Here is a 16,829-nt window from a genome sequence, read left to right as displayed (position 1 = left end):
GTACTGATCACGGTATGTAGAATGCAGGTAGGTGATCGAGAAAAAATGACTATCGGTCGAGAGTCGTCGTCGAAATTGTTGTCGTCATCTGCGAAGTGCTGGCTGTTTTGTTGTTTTCACCACCGCGGGATTTGTGGACATCCGATCGCAAACCAATAACAGTGGGCAAGATCCCGTTCAACGCGCTTTGATAAATTGACGATATTCGAATAGACAGGCAATCAACAGGCTGGGCTTGCGCGACCGACAGACGGCGCAAAATGCAAGAATCGCGAGAAGACGAAGTGTGGATTGGGCGCAAACGAGCGACTGGAATGGGGGAAGTCGTGAAATGAGGAGGAGGAGGAGGAGGAGGAGGGAGAAGCAACCAAGTAAACGTGGGTGTGGTGGGCGGGAGTGTGCGCTATGTATGAACGGGCAAGCCAAGTTGCTCAACCGGGAGGTGAGTGGGGAGCAGGGCAGCTGGGAATGGACGGGCGGCTCGCTAGGTCCAGTACGTCTCTTCCGTTTGGTGTCTAGTCTCAGCCAGGGCAGAGAAATGTGACAAGGCCAGTGGTCAAGACCGTGTATGTGGGTCGACAGCGAACAGCGGGTGGCGCGAACGCTGCAGTCGAGGTAGGTACAGTACCTGGCAGTCGAGCTGTACAGATGCTTGTTGGTTGGATGCCAACTGGCTTCGAGGTTGCTGTGTTTCTCCAACTCTGGCTGACCAAGGTCACGGGCAGGGAACAGAGCTGCGGGACTCGTACCAGAATAGGCCACGATATAATGCAATGCTATTCGACGCGCTGCGTTGTACTTTATGATCGTGTCTTGGCCTCTACAGCTCTTACGAGCTTCTCAAGGTCCACTAGGTAAATCCCTTGACGATGGTGAGCACTTTAGCAGCGTAGCAAGCCCCAACAAGCGACGGGCTAGTGCGAAGCCCTTGTCTAAATCAACACCAGCAGCGTCCGTGACAAGGAATAGGTCAAGCAGCGGTCAGTGGGCGTCGAGGGTACGTTGTGCGATAATGAGCAGGGACCCTGGCCAAAGAAACAACTGTGATAGGTCTCTAGAAGGGGTTTGATGATTCCAAGGTGATCGAGACCATGTGATGGAATGGCACAAGAGAACAACCGACTGAGACCCTGCGTACCTCACTGTGCTGTAAGAAGAAAAAAACGTGATGTGCACGATATCGTAAATCGTGGTGCTCGTTTGCTTGGGAGGGATCTTCCCAGTTAATTGTCGCAGGCTTTTTGTGAATGACGGGCAGTGGCTAGGTGCGTTTGGTATCAAGTGTATCTCCTCTGATCTGGTTCAGGGGCGGTCAGCTCCAGGCGGCCGGCCTCTGGTCCAGTATTGACTGAGACTTGCTCGGGACCTCGCATAGAGATGCGGCGTAATATGGCTAGCCTCTTGGGTGTGATGGGAGAGGTTGCAGATAGGTAGACAAACGTGAATAATAGCCGAGTATCTGTCACACATGGAACAATCAGAGGCAATAGTTTTGTCTCGTTTGAAAGAATTGGAATTGAAAGTGAAATTAGATTGTTCCGAGGACAAAGTATGGTATTGATTGATGACGAGCATGGAATCGACGTTTGTCGAAACGCGCTCCAAGTCATGTTTGTTTGTTATGATATTAATAAAAAAAAGGCGAGCCTTTTGGTGAGACACAAATAACCCAGGATTTCCAAGCTCCCCGTTGGCTGAAAGTTGAAGTTGGGCACCACTTATTGCGGCCAGCGTGTGCGTCTGCAGAGAGAAAGTCGACGATGAATGCTTGGATGGGAGCGAAAGACGAGGGGGTGTATGCGTCGAGAGCTAAAAGATAGCAGCATGATGTGACGCTCCAACGAGGAGACAGCTCGCACAAGATTCAAAGCCAGCACGTTTCGACCCCTGTCGAAGCCCCGGGTCGAAGCTGCAGGCCGGCGGCAAGAAAGAGAGACAGCACAGAGTACAGAACCTAGAGCAAGAGCAGCGTAGTGTAGCGCAAGGGAGAAGTATAGCATAGCACAACCGGACGCCTGCCCGCACTTGCATGCATTTTGTTGATCCCGGAATGGGGGCTGGTGGTTTGTTGTTTGTTTGAATACTCTGTATGTAGATATTTGTCAATAAACTAAGTTAGAGTGAGTGACACGAGTTGGTGAGGGGCAGTCGAATCATTGGTGAACTGGCCAACTGGGTCAGCATGACGCTACTGTACAGAGCACGCTATGTACTAATGTACATGCTAACATGTAAACAACTCAAAACATCCATGGAAATAGAAACCCACAACCCCATTGTGACTTGGGCTTCTAAAGTTCCACGTTAAAAAAGGTGTAGACTGGCCTCACCTTTGTTCAGCTGGGTAGCTCCTTCCTGGAACCATGTTCTGGACCTAGGTCTCGGTGAAAACCTTGGAAAGAGCTGGGTACCTCCTACCTAGAACTAGAACTAGCATTTTAAAAAATAGAAATAAAAAAACAAGGAAGGTGGCTGGTAGACAGACGCGAAAAAAAAACGAAAAACAATGCGCGTTCAACGCGTCACTGTAAATTGGGCCAATCAGAAAATGTCTCTGTTTGTCAGTCATGGAATGGTTCCAGTCGCTGGAATCAGCTACGAATCATAGCATTCAATCTATCTCGATGTCCTGTACTACTTTCTCAGAGAATCAAGACGAGAACATGCATTATGTACAGTGACTATGTAGGTATCCTGTCTTGTGATTGGGCTGAGTATGTAGCAGGCATGCATGTCGTCTGCCAGAGCAAGGGAATTTTATCCAGATTAATAGGAATGGATGCATTGCATTCTGTGTCCAGGCTCTAGGGTGGGCTGCTCGTCCAATACTCCTCACAAGACTAACAAAGACCTATCGAATCAAAGGTCAGAGTGTGTTGAAGATTCGGCCTAGAAGGGAAGTGGATGGAACACTGTGTTTTCGCCAACTATCTATGTGCTGATTTCATCGACCTGTGACCTGTCTAATGGTATAGCTAAGCTTTGATACTGTATGACAGCATCGCCCAAGGAAGACGAGCTTGGATACTGGAATATGCCAATATCACATGAGCAACCTAACTGGTGCTGATGTCATTTCAGGCAAGATCTATGAAACACAATACGCTCAAGAAAAACAAGTGACTGCCGATAAACTACCTGGCCGTACTAGACAAGATATGACGTGCCACATTAGAAGCCCAATTGGGTGTTAGGGTGTGCTATGCATCGCATGAAGATGCTTGCCCGTTTCTAGTTTGTTAGAAAAAAGACAAACAATGCTCTGTTTCCTCGCAAAACGCTAGGAGGGTTGAGGTCATTTATTGCCTAGCCCTATCTCATCCCATTGTTTCTTCGATATTGTATTCTGTTGCAGTATTTTCTCTTCATATCCCGCACAATTCTAACCTCAATATACATAGGCCAGGTAGATGAGAGCTCTAGCAGGTTATGTTGAGCGATCGAAAAGATCTGATGGGAATATTTGTAGAATAAGATTCATTGACTATATGGGATCTACACTATCTCTCTAGTCTAGCTGAATTTGCTATTTGCATATTTAACGAATAGAGGAAGTAACTCGACGGCAAACATCACATGGGCTTGTCTGCCAAGTATCACAACAACATCATTAGACGATAGCATTCTGTCACTGCACTACAAACTCAAAGAAGTTACCTGATACAAATAATTGTCGGCGAAATGCCTTAGGTCATTCTTTCAAGCCTATATGACTTATATCATCAGGTGTAAGTACTGTAGCACATAGTTAGAATACATGGGATGACAAAATGCCGCCTGGAAGGGAAGCAGTCTTATATCTAGCCGTATTGCTGGGACATGGAACAAACAAAATAATTGTACTCTTGAGATTTTACTGCTACTGTCGCCGTCTGCCATCAGTATCCGTAGACGGGTGATACTCTCACGACCTAAGAATAGTAACGGCTCCGGGTAATACGGCGCCGTCACGGGGAGTGGAGACGAGACCCGACAGTACTAAACCCCACAGTCATGAGCCCCATAGAATACCTAGAAGTACCTCGCCAAGCTTCCATCCTTTGCCATCCTAAATAAACTTACTATCTTAGTAAGTTAACTCAAACCTAGGTACAATTCACAGCACACGCATGCTGCATTGCCTACGCTGCAGGTCTCCCATATACTACAGACGTGCTTCATCTTCTCTCACAAAGCATCAAACTTCCTCACTGCAAAAACTGGACATGGCTTCAAATGCGCCCGACATTATCACTCTCGACAACCTGTCGCAGACTCTTACACCATGGAACCCTCAAGGTGAAAGTCAGCTATATGCCATAGTTGATATGGGAAGGTATATACACCTTCATTCAGAGTCCAAAACGCTGTCCCTCATCATCTAATTGTCTTCCAGCAACGGCATTCGATTCTCAATCACCTCTTTGGCGCCCCCATTCACACGTCTCCTTCGCCCAATCTACTCAACTCGGGCTGCTATCTCACTGTTTGATGCACTTAAGACCACATCAAGAGGTCTGGTATTTCTGCCCGAGACCATCGCTGCTGTCTCCGAGACCCTGGAGCGTTTCCATCAGCTTGCCGTGCGGCATGGAGTACCTGCAAGGCACGTTACCATCCTCGCCACAGAAGCCATGCGCCGTGCTGACAATGCGGCCGAGATGCTTGATGCCATCGCTTCTGTGACTAACGGTCTAAAAGTGAGCATCCTGGAACCCGCTGTGGAAACCCTGTTTGGCGCTGTCATGGGTTCTCGAAGTGGTCTCGCTGGTGTTGAAGGTGGCGCTCTGTTCCTGGATCTCGGCGGCGGCAGCGTGCAGATGACGTGGGTTGATACCAGTAAGCCCAACTACGAGATTGACGCCGCCCGAGCTGGTGTGAGTCTGCCGTTTGGAGCTGCGAGATTGATCCACGTGCTGCACGAGCAACCAGCCGATGTCCAGGCATCCGAGATCTCCAAGCTCCAGGTCGGTATGCAGCAGGCATATGCCAATCTATGCTCCCGATTCCCAGCTCTGGAAGCCATCAAAGCCTCCCGAGACAAGGGCTCCCGAGTCAACGTTTACATGTGTGGCGGTGGCTTTCGCGGTTATGGCAGCATGCTTATGCACCAAGATCCAGTGAGCCCCTATCCCATTCCCTTTACTAATGGTTATACGGCTTCCGGGACCCTGTTCTCTCAAGTAAGACACATGCGCCGCGTCAATGAAGAACATGATGATCGCATATTCGGACTTTCAAAGCGCCGCCGTCAGCAGTTTCCTGCAATTGCTACTGTCATTGAGGCTTTACTTGCTACGGTGCCGAATATCGGAAATGTCACATTTTGCGGTGGCTCGAACCGACAGGGTGCTCTTATAATGAAGCTACCTGTCGAAATGCGAGAGTCCAACCCCCTTAACGTTCTTGCCAGCGTTACTGCGGAAGAGAAGCCTGTGTTTGACGCCGTAGTGAAGATGCTGAAAGACGCAATCCCTCAAGAGACAGACCTCTCTGCTGTGCCAAATGTCTTAATCCCTGGTTTGGATGTTCTTTTTGCACGAGATATTTGGACTCGTCAGGGGCATGACACGGAGATTAACTCATCATTCGCACTGCATCATGCAATCACCCGAGACGCTGAAGCTCCTGGCCTCTCACACACTGGAAGGGCCCTTTTGGCGCTTTCAACCTCGGCTAGATGGGGTGGTCACCTGAACGGCCTAGACTTGCAGCTTCACCAAAGCCTCTCTGCACTTCTCGCAAGCCAGCACGACGACGTTCCTTTCTGGGCTTCATACGTCGGTGCTGTAGCTGGGCTTCTGGCAATGGTTCTACCCATCGCCCCAAAGACTGCAGATGAGGTCACGAATGCCATTAGGTAAGTGGTTACCTGCCCTCGTCCCACCAAGATCCTGTTGCCTAACAGTCACACAGCATACGAGCACATCTCAAGAAAGCAGATGAAAAGAAAGACAGAATCGTATTAACGATCGGAGTCGCCTCCGCTAACGTAGCGGGTGTCAGTCTAGAAGACCTCGCCGATAGAGTGGAGAAAACTGCTAAAAAGAACGGGGGAAAGAAGCCAAGATTCAAGATAACTGCCCAAGTGAGCCTGTTGCCATGATGCGCTTCCCAAATACATCCATGTTTTTACCTTGACCCATGAGTCATCCCTATTAAAGCGAATGTCGTTGTATTCGTTATCATAAACAAAACAGACTATTTAAACCCTTTTTTTTTTTTGTCGCTTTTCCACGTGTTTTTTTATTGGTTTCTCATTTTCTGTTGTGCAAATCACTTTCCTGTAATGACTGGACGTGATGGTTGCGATGACTTGGCAACATCACGCGCCCTTGCTCTTGGTGCTACTTCGAGGGCGTCTCTTTGTCGAGATCTTCTTCATTTCGTGGTTGACCACGAAGACGCACAGTCGCTCATCGACCTTGTGTGACGATCGCTGAACTCTCTCATCTGGAAGTAAGTCAGTAGCTATCCAGCAGGAACGAGACAATGTGTACTTACAGAATTCCTTCTTAGCATCCATCATATCCTGGGAGACCTGTCGGAGCTTGGCGCTGTGTCGTGCATGAGAAGGATAGTCCTTGAGCCAATCCATAGACATTTCCATTCTCTTGGGGGTCTTGAATTGGCAGTGGTAAAACATGGCGATCAAAGGGAAGAAGCTGTTGTACAGGTTCTCAAAGGCGCCAACTGACATTCGTTAGTAACAATACTGGAACTCTGTTTCGGAATGCCTTACCAGTATTCTGATCTTGCTGAGCACTGGGGTTTCGAGAGAAATACCCATCGTGGGCAATGATCAAGTCTCTGTACATCAGAAGGAGTTGCCACAAGCTTGCCCATACTGCCAGCTTCTCTTGTGCTTTGAGCGAGTCTTGTTGAGCCAAAACATCCTCAAGTAGCTTGAGGATGTCATGCTCATGGGACACAAGTGCGTTCCATGCAATGCGTCTCAACTCAGCCTGGACAGTAAAGGGAACCTGGGAGATCTTATTGGATGAGCTGCAGCAGGTGAAGCGCGGAGCTTTCCAGATCCTGAAGAAGCAGTTCATAGTGTGAACTTTGGAGACGAGATTGTGCTACCCACATGTTAGTCATACTGCAGACTGCAAGGGCGAACAAGGATGGGTTGCGAGTGTTACCTTTGGAAGTCCCTGGCCCTCTTCATAGTATGAGAGCAAAAAGTTTTGCACTACATGTTCGAATCTGGAGCTACGCTCGCGCCTGATCTGGGCCTCGACCCAACGCTGGAGCTCGGGATAGCTGGGGAATCTGTCGCGTTCGAAAGCAGCGTTCCTTGGGCTCTCATCGACACCGTATTTGGAATGATATGCTTGGACAGTTGCACGAAGGTAAGGAGACTCTGCATCGCGAGTAAAGTAGATGAGGATGTCCTTGGGCTTGGCGGTGGGAAAACGAGGCTCGTTATCGACCACACGCCTCTCCTCGGCAGGGTCGGGGGACCAAACATCTGGAAGCGATATGTCTCAGCGCACATGTCTCACTTAAGATATTGGGGAACCAGGGGGTGTTGTTCGACATACCGGCTATGTGACGAATCACAGGCGGAGCAACCGCAGGGGTCCTACGGGTACAGACCAGGTGTGAGTGGTCTGGGAACGCCTTACGGCAAAAGGGACAGACGCCACAGTCTTGACACTGGGGATTGGCTCAGTTTATGCTTCAGGGGGGAGAACGACCTTGTATAGGCATTGGATGGTTATCTTACGCGAGTCTTGGAGATACGGCACGGCATACAAGCTCCACTCTTGCGGACGTCGGCTGTCTGGTCAGGATCAGAGAGGTGCCTGGACCTCTTCTCCACAGATCGCTGACGTTTGACACCAGAGGTCGATGGGGGGGAGTATGTCTTGCTGCTGTGGCTTGAGCGGCGAGAGGACGACTCGTGGACTTGAACCTGGGGCGGGTATCCATATGCCTTTGGGGCATGCTTGCTGGAGACGGCCTGAGGGTAGGTCCATTCATCATCCTGGGCCCGAAACTCTCGAAGACTGTGTCGAGGACGTCGACGAGGATCGTCTACGCCTTCGAGAGAGAAAGAGCCCGAGGGAGACGAGGGAGACGAAGGAGAGGTGCTATCACCTCTGACAAGTCCCGGTGGGGTCTGACCCATGGACTCGGATGTGGTGATCCCATCGTCCAGGTTCAGGCCAGGGGTCATGTTTGGGTACCCGGCCTCGTCTCTCCCAAGTGAGAGGTGATCAAAAAAGTAAGGGATATCAGTGATGAACGGGGAAGATTCCCGGCGGGTTGAACGAAAAGGGCTAGAAGCTGCTAAGTGCTCCTGGGTTTGAGTGGAATCAGAGTAGAGCTCGTAGTCAAAGAATTTATCGAAGATCGCCTCGTACTCCAGCCCCTCGAGGGTGGGAACACGCGGGTTTTCTTGACCTATCTGGGACAAGTCCCTGGGCCAAAAAGCAGCAGAAGCACCTCCTTTATCCATCTTGAGAACTGTAATGTAATGTAATGTAATGTACTGTATCCGGTGTAAGTCACGAGGAGGTATCTTGGTGGAACCTCGATCTCATGCGCTGGGCGAATTGAAGCACGCAGCAAATACTTGTCAGAAGACGATAAGGTGAAAAGTTCCAATGTGCCTGATGCTTGCGTGCAAGATTCGAGCGATTCAGAGACACGTCCTGGCACCAGAGAGTTATAATTCGGCCTCAAAGGAGGCTCATGGTGGACTTGCTCACTTACACCATCACTCCTCATGAACAAATCGGTGAGAACCAGGGTATTGATTGGTTGCATCTCTTTGAATTCCCCTCTTTTTGCAAGCCATTGACCAATGAATGACCCTGGTCTCACCGAAAAACGACCTCTTGAATTGATTCTGGGTCAACGCTACGACTTGCTAGTAGGCCCGGATCACGGGTATAGTGTCTACCAATATGTTTGTGGGAGGAGAGAGGCGAAAACTTTATCGATAGGAAGTTGGGAGTCAGGAAGAAGCTAGCATTGCTGGGCCAATTCGTTGTTAAGCTACCAAAATCTCCGTGATGCTTTCTTTGGTGTTTACATATGTCGAAACGACAAGGCACGATATGTTAAAGTTGAGGCTGTCAATTAGCTTATTTTGGCAGTTCAGATACCTGAATTAGTTATTGGGAGTTTCCAACTGTCACTCCAATAGTTTTCTTTATTAGCCTGTTGTGGGCGACCCTGGGAGGTCGTTCGTCTCGCAGAAACTCTAGTTATACTTTGGATGTCGTTCACCAGAACACAGACAGCCATCAATCGTACAACTCGTCCCGATATTCAAATCTATCGCGAGATTTGCCATGATAAGAAACTTGATTTCTCTTGGCCTTTCCTTTTTAAGTGTCAGCACCTAATTTGTCAATGTTGCTAACTTGGAGTGTCCTTAGTTCGTCCAGATTCGAGGTGGAACGTGCGGGCGTATAGACAGGGGTATAGTGTAAGGGCAATATTCAACGTACATGCTTGCCATTGCCATCACGGGAGTGCTGATGGAGAGGAAGAATAGAATATCATCGAGAAACGCATTCAACAACACTCAAGTCTTGTAGCTCAATTGGTCTTGGAAGTTTTAATAGCTTTTATATCTTTTATAGGTCTCATATCCAAGCATGAGTAGCTTCTAGAATACGACTGATGACATACATTTACTTAAATTTAACATTTAATTCTGCTAGATACTCAAAAACATTGTATCGTGACAGGCTTGTTGTGTACCAAAATTAAATTTAAGCACCTGGCGTTCTATCCCGATGGTGGGGCCGTGAGACAGCTCCGGTCGTTGTTAAATTTAAACGTCGACGCCGGCTCGCTTAAATATTGAAACAGAAGGAACGCCCCGCCACGCCTTCCTTCTTGAGCAACGACTAGCGAATCAGAAGCAAGAAAGTCATGTGCTCCTGCTTTGATGCGAGACATGCAGCAAAAGGAGAGCTTATGAAAAGCCATGTGACATAGTTCTTCAGAAACGTCGGCAGAGCTCCTTCCTAACGATAACAGCCCAACCGATCCCAACAGGGGGGGTTTTATACCTCTATACTTATACGATTTGCATGATCTAGGCATCTTCCTTTGTCGCTTATGCAGACAATCCAGGTTATATCATATCAGAGGACTGTTGCAGCTAAAGAAGAAGGCTAGAAGGGCATCCTATATCCTTAAGAATCCAGACTGCTTGAATATTCCCAGAGTCAGAAACCTCGAGTTTCATCAAGACAGTCTGAAGGAGTCTGATAGGAGACGGCTCCTGAGAGGGATGCCAATTGAGAATTTCCTAAACCAGGCGCTACCGCATAAACACTGCTGCCAGCTGCCAGCCGGCCGCGCAGATACCAAAATGATATTTATAAACAAACAAAAAACAGATAAAGATTACGTCACCATGGAAATGACTTTTTTATCCCCTCACTTCTTCGAAAAAGAAAATAAACAGTGAAGCAGAGCCTATTAAAGCATACCAAACCACGACCTGGTATCTCACTCCTAAACGACTGCTGAACTACGATCCTGAAACCTGGATGGGCGAATTCGGCCCGCATTACGATTCCTACAGCGTCTCTATTTCTACCCCTCAGTATGAGGAGAGTACCGGCTACTACGTCGAAGCTTCTACTCAGACCGAGAACGCCATCAACAACGTCGACTCTTCCTACCAGCCGGAGGGCAATTCCGATGAAAATCCTTGGTATGCCGAAGATGTTGCTCCTATGGACTTGGATAATGACATCTGGTGGTAATATGCTTTTTTTTCAAGGTTGAATGAACTATGAGGAACATATCACTGTATAACGGGATATTGAATACAAGACAATTGTTTCGACCTTTCTAGTATGTGCATCAAGTAAACGGGTGTCCTAATTTAAGGAAGGGACATTTAGGGCGTTCTACCACCAGTTGAATTCATTCTCAGCTAGGAGTAGATCAATTTGAAACCAACTATCAATCAACCCGTACGAACACGCTATCTACGATCAGTTTGCTGGAAATGTATGGTAATGTCTGATCCCGTTCTGGGGTAGGCTGCCCAAGCTCAGATGACGAGAGTGTCACCCCGAAAGGCACTTGCGCAGCCAAGTTATATGATGCAAAATAGAAAACAAACAAACAATCACACTACTATTAGTTTTGCCGACTTGATTTTATGGCATATCATATGCACCTCTGTTCAGTGGCAGGAGCAGCGGTAAGCAAGTACCTACCAGGTGGGCTACCTTAGTATTGGATGCCTAATTCCCCCTTCCGCTCCTTGATTCTCTCATTTCAACTGAAGAATAAATCCAACTGCCACTACTTCTTCCTCTCTTATTCCTCAACCCGCACCAGTCACTCAACATCAACATCATCATCAGAAAAGTCCAGGCCACTCGGTCCTAGGACTTCTATCAGTACCATGGCGGTAATAGATGGGACTCCTCACATTACCGCCCGGATTCGGGTCGCCGGAGAGTTGGCGACTGAATACGATGTGCCAGATGATGTCGAGATGATTGCTCCCAACGCAGAAGAAGATACGACACCGAGCAAACACTGCTACATCGAGTGTAAATCAGGCGCCGAGTTTGCTATCGAAGTCACTGTCTCTTCTGGTTTCAAAATCCCCTCGATGAACGACACCGTCTGGATGTTGATATTCATCGACGGAGCATACATGGGCAGTTTGAACATAGAGAAACACGAATTAGAGAGACAGGTCACCCGAATCAAAACAGACGCGGTATTTAATCTAGAAGAAGGAGGAGCAGAAGTCAAGAAATTTATGTTTACTTCCATCACAAAGAGTATGTCAAGATGAGGCTCTCTCAGAGTTTCCACTAAATACAGAAACAGGCGATTCCGCATCCAGATCAAAGATCGAGGAAGATGCCTTGCGGGCCAAGGGCTTAGGAATAATCAAAGTAGTCGTTTACACGGCCAAGACTTCAAAGAAACAGTTAAACAGACATGCTCCCGGGGTCACCATTGTCCATCAATCAGATTTTGCGGAAAAAGCGTTGAAGGGCAAAGGGATAAGCCATGCGACTGCGTATGTGTGAAACCTTCTATTCTTGCCGATCTAAAATTGACAGATTATAGCCTGGCAGCAACGGGAGATATTATTCCCAGGCACCGAATTATCGATATCGAGAATAGAATCAATCTCGGAGAGTTCTTCTTTCATTACCGATCCCATGGTATGGCATATACATCCCAACAAGAGTGGTGACAACACACTGACTATCTTTAACGCAGAAGCGCTACAGAATGAAATGGTCATCCCACGAACTCCTTCGCCAGAGCCTCCAGCTGTGGCCATAGATGGCGATGACGTTCTTTCTCATCTCTCAGAGAGTGAGATACGACGTCTCGCAATGGAAAGACTGCGTGATAGCAATGTAAGTTCCTTGCCCCTTGGAATTTGACGGAAACTTTATTATATTCCCAAATGATGAGAACTGCGCTTGGTGTTTTATACCTGTTTGACTAACTTGGCTCAGATCAAGCTGGAGTCTTCTGGGATCAAACACGAGGCGAATGGTCATCCAGCTACCACTAGACCATGGAAAGTCGTCAAGCTCGACGACGGGAAAGAAGCCGTTGATTTGACGGATGAGTGATGATCCATTTTGGAGGCGCCATAACCAAGGTGAACTTTAAGGCGTTTGGGAATCTTGGAGTCTCGACAGGAGCTTGCTATACTGGAACAGGGGATCGGATCTGAGATACCCACGGTGGATCTTAAGCACGGCGTATTGAGGCAAAGGGAACAATTGGGACACCATCTCTAAGAATGGGAAAGAAACGATCGTATATGGCACTGATATGAGACAACAAGCCTTTTATTTTGATAAACTTGACAGCACCTAAATCACGTAGTATGCCAGGCAGTACACAGAGATGTGCCGTGATTCTTAGCAAGATAAAAATACCAGCTTCGTGACAGCCTCCTGCACTCTCCCGCTCCCTCACCACTGGCCTAAGAGGAAAATTAAACATCCTTGAGCGGATGAAGCTTAATTTTTCTACGGTGGTCCGGCCAAGAAAAGGCAAAAACTTGAGCAGGACGGTAAGAAAGCATGAAGCATGCCGGGGGTTGGAAAGGTAATATTGTCACCTGACAAGCTGATTTTCCATCGCTGCAGTTTCAGAGAGTGAGGCGACTTTACTGGGAGCACAGTTTCTCGGGGTGTCACAAAAGCTAGCTGCAAGTAATGCAAGAGATGAAACCAATAAATCAGTTTATGCTATTTAGAATTGACTTTTAGGTTATTTATTCTTATTCCCTAAATCCTAGACGAATTCACTAGACAGCCACTCTCTAGAGTAAGCTTGCGTTCTTGTAAAAGTTGGCGGAGAGTAGCACCTTTGAAGACAAGGTTAGCGAACAATTCAGTTACAGACACGCCACAATGTAATGGAAGGGAAACTTACCGAGGCGGGCATCCCTCAGGGTATCAGAAAGACTGGCCGCTTAGACCATAAGAGACGAAATTAGTAGGTCATCTTATGCTACTAAAACTATAGCCTTTAGGCTATTTATTTTTGTAGCATAAGCCTTAGGAGGTAATGTGAGTCGAGGTGAGCGTATTTTGCTGCTTTGCGCCGATATGACCGAGGATGATTGACAGTATCGACAAAGACGATATCAGCCCCATCGGCCTGTACTGAATCAAGAGTCTTGATGCTGACCCGAGATCGCATCGCCTGTGAGATTTGCTTTGCTGCTACAAGACCATCGAAGTGTCGCAAAAGCTGTCAGACTTGTGCCATATAGTAGCAGATAATCAGAACTTTAGCACGTTGGCCTTGGTTCTTGGCGACACCAACTAGGTCGGATGCAAGGATGTTAAGAACCTGATTCCAGACGAACACCTTGTGGTATTCATTCTTCCTCATCGCGTCGGTGAAGTCGTCACGGCCGCACTGGAAGACCTGCTCGTACTGGTCCCTTAGGGTGCTACGGTCGTCAGGTCAGATAGTGCGGCAATATAACATCTTAGCTATGATCGAGGTTAGCTTTATACTTTATTTGTTCGGGCTTGGATGACTTGCTTGATTGCTCATTTGTCTTTTCGTGTGGGGTCTTATCATTATTGATTGTGCGGCCTTGTGACCTTATTGAACTTTATATTGTTGTCTTTTGTTGTTGTATTAAAGGGGTTATTCTGTCAAGGTTGTTGCTCTCTTTGAAGATGAAAAGTACCGCCAAATTATTCATTCTTCCTCGAATTGTCTTCAACTGTTGTCCGGCAACCAGGCAACTCTACCAGAACGCTGCCTCTGTTCTGCTTGACCTTGGGACAAATGTGTCGCTGAATGTGTTCAAAGATAGTGTTGACAGCTGTGGCACATTCCGACCACGATTGAATCTCATCAGATGGTACTAGCAGAAAAGTTGACCTCCTAAGTCTTAGGATACAAAAATAAATAGCCTAAAGACTTTAGTTCTAGTATCATAAGATGTCCTACTAATTTCGTCTCTTATGGTCTCAGCGGCCAATTCCTCTGATAACCTGAGGTCTGGTTGACCTTCAGGTACGACTTGGGTACGCCTGCATTCACAGCTCGCGTAAGCAGAGATGTGGTCAACTGCTCTGCGAATGGATTGGAAGAAATGCCACTTTGGAGGTCATGCTCCATGATAATGAATGGAGCTCTCTGGTTGACATCGCCAGTAATAATCTAGCCCTTGGGGTTAAAGAATGCGATGGGAATCATGGTTGTTAATTCTCGCATCGTTGAAGCTTCGTCAACCAAGACTAGCTCTGGGGCAAAAGCAGTTCGGAACAAAAAGTTAGAGGCCGCAGTTGTTGTAGATAGGACAACACCGTTGAACTGCAGCAGGTATGCTTCGAACAAGTTCTTGACCCAAGCCTTGAAATTGCCAAACTCTGCAGTGTCGAGTTCCTGACCATCTTTAACCTTGTTCACGAGCTCATGCAGTTGTGTGAATTTGTCGGTGTTGTCTTCGAAATAATTGAAGGCACCACTGCACAAAGACCCTTCGTTGTGGCGATGTTTCGCATTGCGAAGAGCCTCCCGAGTATCCTGGGTGTCAACAGAGATGCGTGTGAGTGTAGCCTCTAACATGAACTCATCTGCGAAAGAGTTCAATTCCGCTTCAGCAGCGGCTCTGTCCAGGCGTCCGGTGGGACCTTTCTGAGTGTCTCGTTTCACACCTGAGCCCACCTCACCGTCCACTGCGTAGAGTCGGATGATGGAAAAGTGGCGAGCTTCGTCAATTCCCAGGCGCTGTAACGTCTCGCTTAGTCGCTCGTAAAATGACTCCAGACCAATGTTGTTATCGAGTAGATGCAACACCTTTGAGTTGGACGGCCCCTCTTCCTTCACGGTATCGAATGTTTGACGAGTGCCATAAAAGACACAATGGAAGAGGAGTTCGAGTAAGTAAGACTTGCCACCCAGCAACACTGGGGACGAAATGGACACCGGCATTTGTAGACTTCATGTTGAGGACCGCCTGTTGCATTTCTTTGTTCATTTTACCGAAGACAGTGACAAGATGATCAAGTCCACCTCCCTACACAACGTCGTTGATACCGGGCAACTCATACAAGAGGTTGACAACATCCTCGCGTGGAGTGAAATACATCAGGTATTGGTACCTAGGGATAAGGTTTCCATCATAAATCATACTTTTGAGCATTATGACTCCAATACCCTCACGAGACTAGGTATTGGTACACCTCGACACTCTTCATAGCCGGTGGTGGGTTGGCCGACGTGGGATGGTGCAGTGAATTGACTGCTAGCGACTCTGCCTTAATAGGCTTGAGTGAGACATCCATCTTGACGATGAGATCAAGGGCGTTTTCGGGACGCGTGAGTCGGTCAAAGAACCCTTGAGTGAACTCTTCTGGCTGAGGTACAGTGACGTTGATGGGGACTTCGACTGCTACTGGAGATCCGTTGTTGTCGTCGGTATTTGACACAGGAGCTCTCACCGCAAGCAATTGGTACTTGGAGTCCAGGTACGGGATCTGGAGTCCAATACGTGTTGCGCTAAGCCATAGTAACTCCGGGCTCTGTTGGTTTGTTGTCGTTTGCTCGTTAGGATATTTCAAGAGTGGCGGGATCGCAACAAGGACCTCTGCGACAAGGCGATAGGAAGCATCTTCATCATCCGCTTGCAGAATATCCAGTAGTTCTGATAACTCGTTGTCCGTGAGCGAACGTTGTAGGTACTCCGATGCATTCTTCTCGAAAGCTGGTATAGGCTCAATCTCGGCTTGGGCTCTTGGTAGCACATTGTAGATCTCAAAAACAAACTTGGTTTGTATGTTCTTGAGAAGGCGGGGAACCATTCGGGCGCCACTGTCAGACCCCTGTGCAATTCCACGAGTGAATGGGAGACTCCTTTGCAATTCTTATCTCTCCAAGTTTTGAGAACTTGTCCTTGTTCATAATTGAGCGAGACGCCAAGGAACACAGGTGCACCAGCACGGCGGGCTGTGCTATTCATCTCTGAAGGAGCATCTCTGGTCAATTTACCAACTTCAATATGGGTCTCATCAAACCGAGGCTCGCGTAATACAGGGTGACGAGGCGCGACTGACATTGATGTCCATCCACCAAAGACGCCCCGGACGAAGTCATGCCAATCCTTGATAGTTGGAGTTTTGCCAGGGTATATGGCTTGGATTCCTTCAATCATAATCGGAATAAGCGCTTCGTTCTCCTTCCTGGTCAGATTGGTAAAACGACACACTCGAGAGGGTCCGCGACGCTCTGAGATCACATATGGATGCTCCAAGAAGTAATCCCCCGTCAATGCTAGATCGGGGTTCGCTTCAACAGCAGCAATAGCAAGCTCGTGGCGAACATAAAGGTCTTGACGGTGGCCGTCA

At 47.9% G+C, this 16,829-nt stretch overlaps 4 protein-coding genes across 4 annotated transcripts, besides 2 other annotated features; 2 read left to right on the top strand and 2 right to left on the bottom strand.

Moving 5' to 3' along the window:
• Positions 1-333: 333 nt before the first annotated feature.
• Positions 334-358: a microsatellite.
• Positions 359-3,709: 3,351 nt separating this feature from the next.
• FPSE_01477 (uncharacterized protein) lies at positions 3,710-6,085 on the top strand (the record flags this gene model as incomplete). The annotated part of the gene is made up of 4 exons (XM_009254597.1): positions 3,710-3,728; positions 4,090-4,315; positions 4,376-5,839; positions 5,896-6,085. 4 exons carry the CDS (start codon positions 3,710-3,712, stop codon positions 6,083-6,085), a joined length of 1,899 nt encoding a protein of 632 aa, XP_009252872.1.
• A 219-nt stretch (positions 6,086-6,304) lies between these two features.
• Positions 6,305-8,446, bottom strand: FPSE_01476 (uncharacterized protein; the record flags this gene model as incomplete). Its single annotated transcript, XM_009254596.1, has 5 exons — positions 6,305-6,432; positions 6,484-6,672; positions 6,722-7,061; positions 7,125-7,453; positions 7,741-8,446. The coding sequence occupies 5 exons, from the start codon at positions 8,444-8,446 to the stop codon at positions 6,305-6,307; spliced, it is 1,692 nt and encodes a 563-aa protein (XP_009252871.1).
• A 9-nt stretch (positions 8,447-8,455) lies between these two features.
• Positions 8,456-8,484: a microsatellite.
• A 2,890-nt stretch (positions 8,485-11,374) lies between these two features.
• FPSE_01475 (uncharacterized protein) lies at positions 11,375-12,578 on the top strand (the record flags this gene model as incomplete). The annotated part of the gene is made up of 5 exons (XM_009254595.1): positions 11,375-11,762; positions 11,812-12,007; positions 12,058-12,155; positions 12,214-12,356; positions 12,459-12,578. 5 exons carry the CDS (start codon positions 11,375-11,377, stop codon positions 12,576-12,578), a joined length of 945 nt encoding a protein of 314 aa, XP_009252870.1.
• A 2,065-nt stretch (positions 12,579-14,643) lies between these two features.
• FPSE_01474 (uncharacterized protein) lies at positions 14,644-15,417 on the bottom strand (the record flags this gene model as incomplete). Its single annotated transcript, XM_009254594.1, has 1 exon — positions 14,644-15,417. One exon carries the CDS (start codon positions 15,415-15,417, stop codon positions 14,644-14,646), a length of 774 nt encoding a protein of 257 aa, XP_009252869.1.
• Positions 15,418-16,829: the final 1,412 nt, after the last annotated feature.

Source organism: Fusarium pseudograminearum, chromosome 1 (genome assembly GCF_000303195.2).
Source record: "Fusarium pseudograminearum CS3096 chromosome 1, whole genome shotgun sequence".
NCBI lineage: Eukaryota > Fungi > Ascomycota > Sordariomycetes > Hypocreales > Nectriaceae > Fusarium > Fusarium pseudograminearum.
Note: the sequence above shows the minus strand (reverse complement) of the source record. Positions and strands in the feature narration are given on the sequence as shown.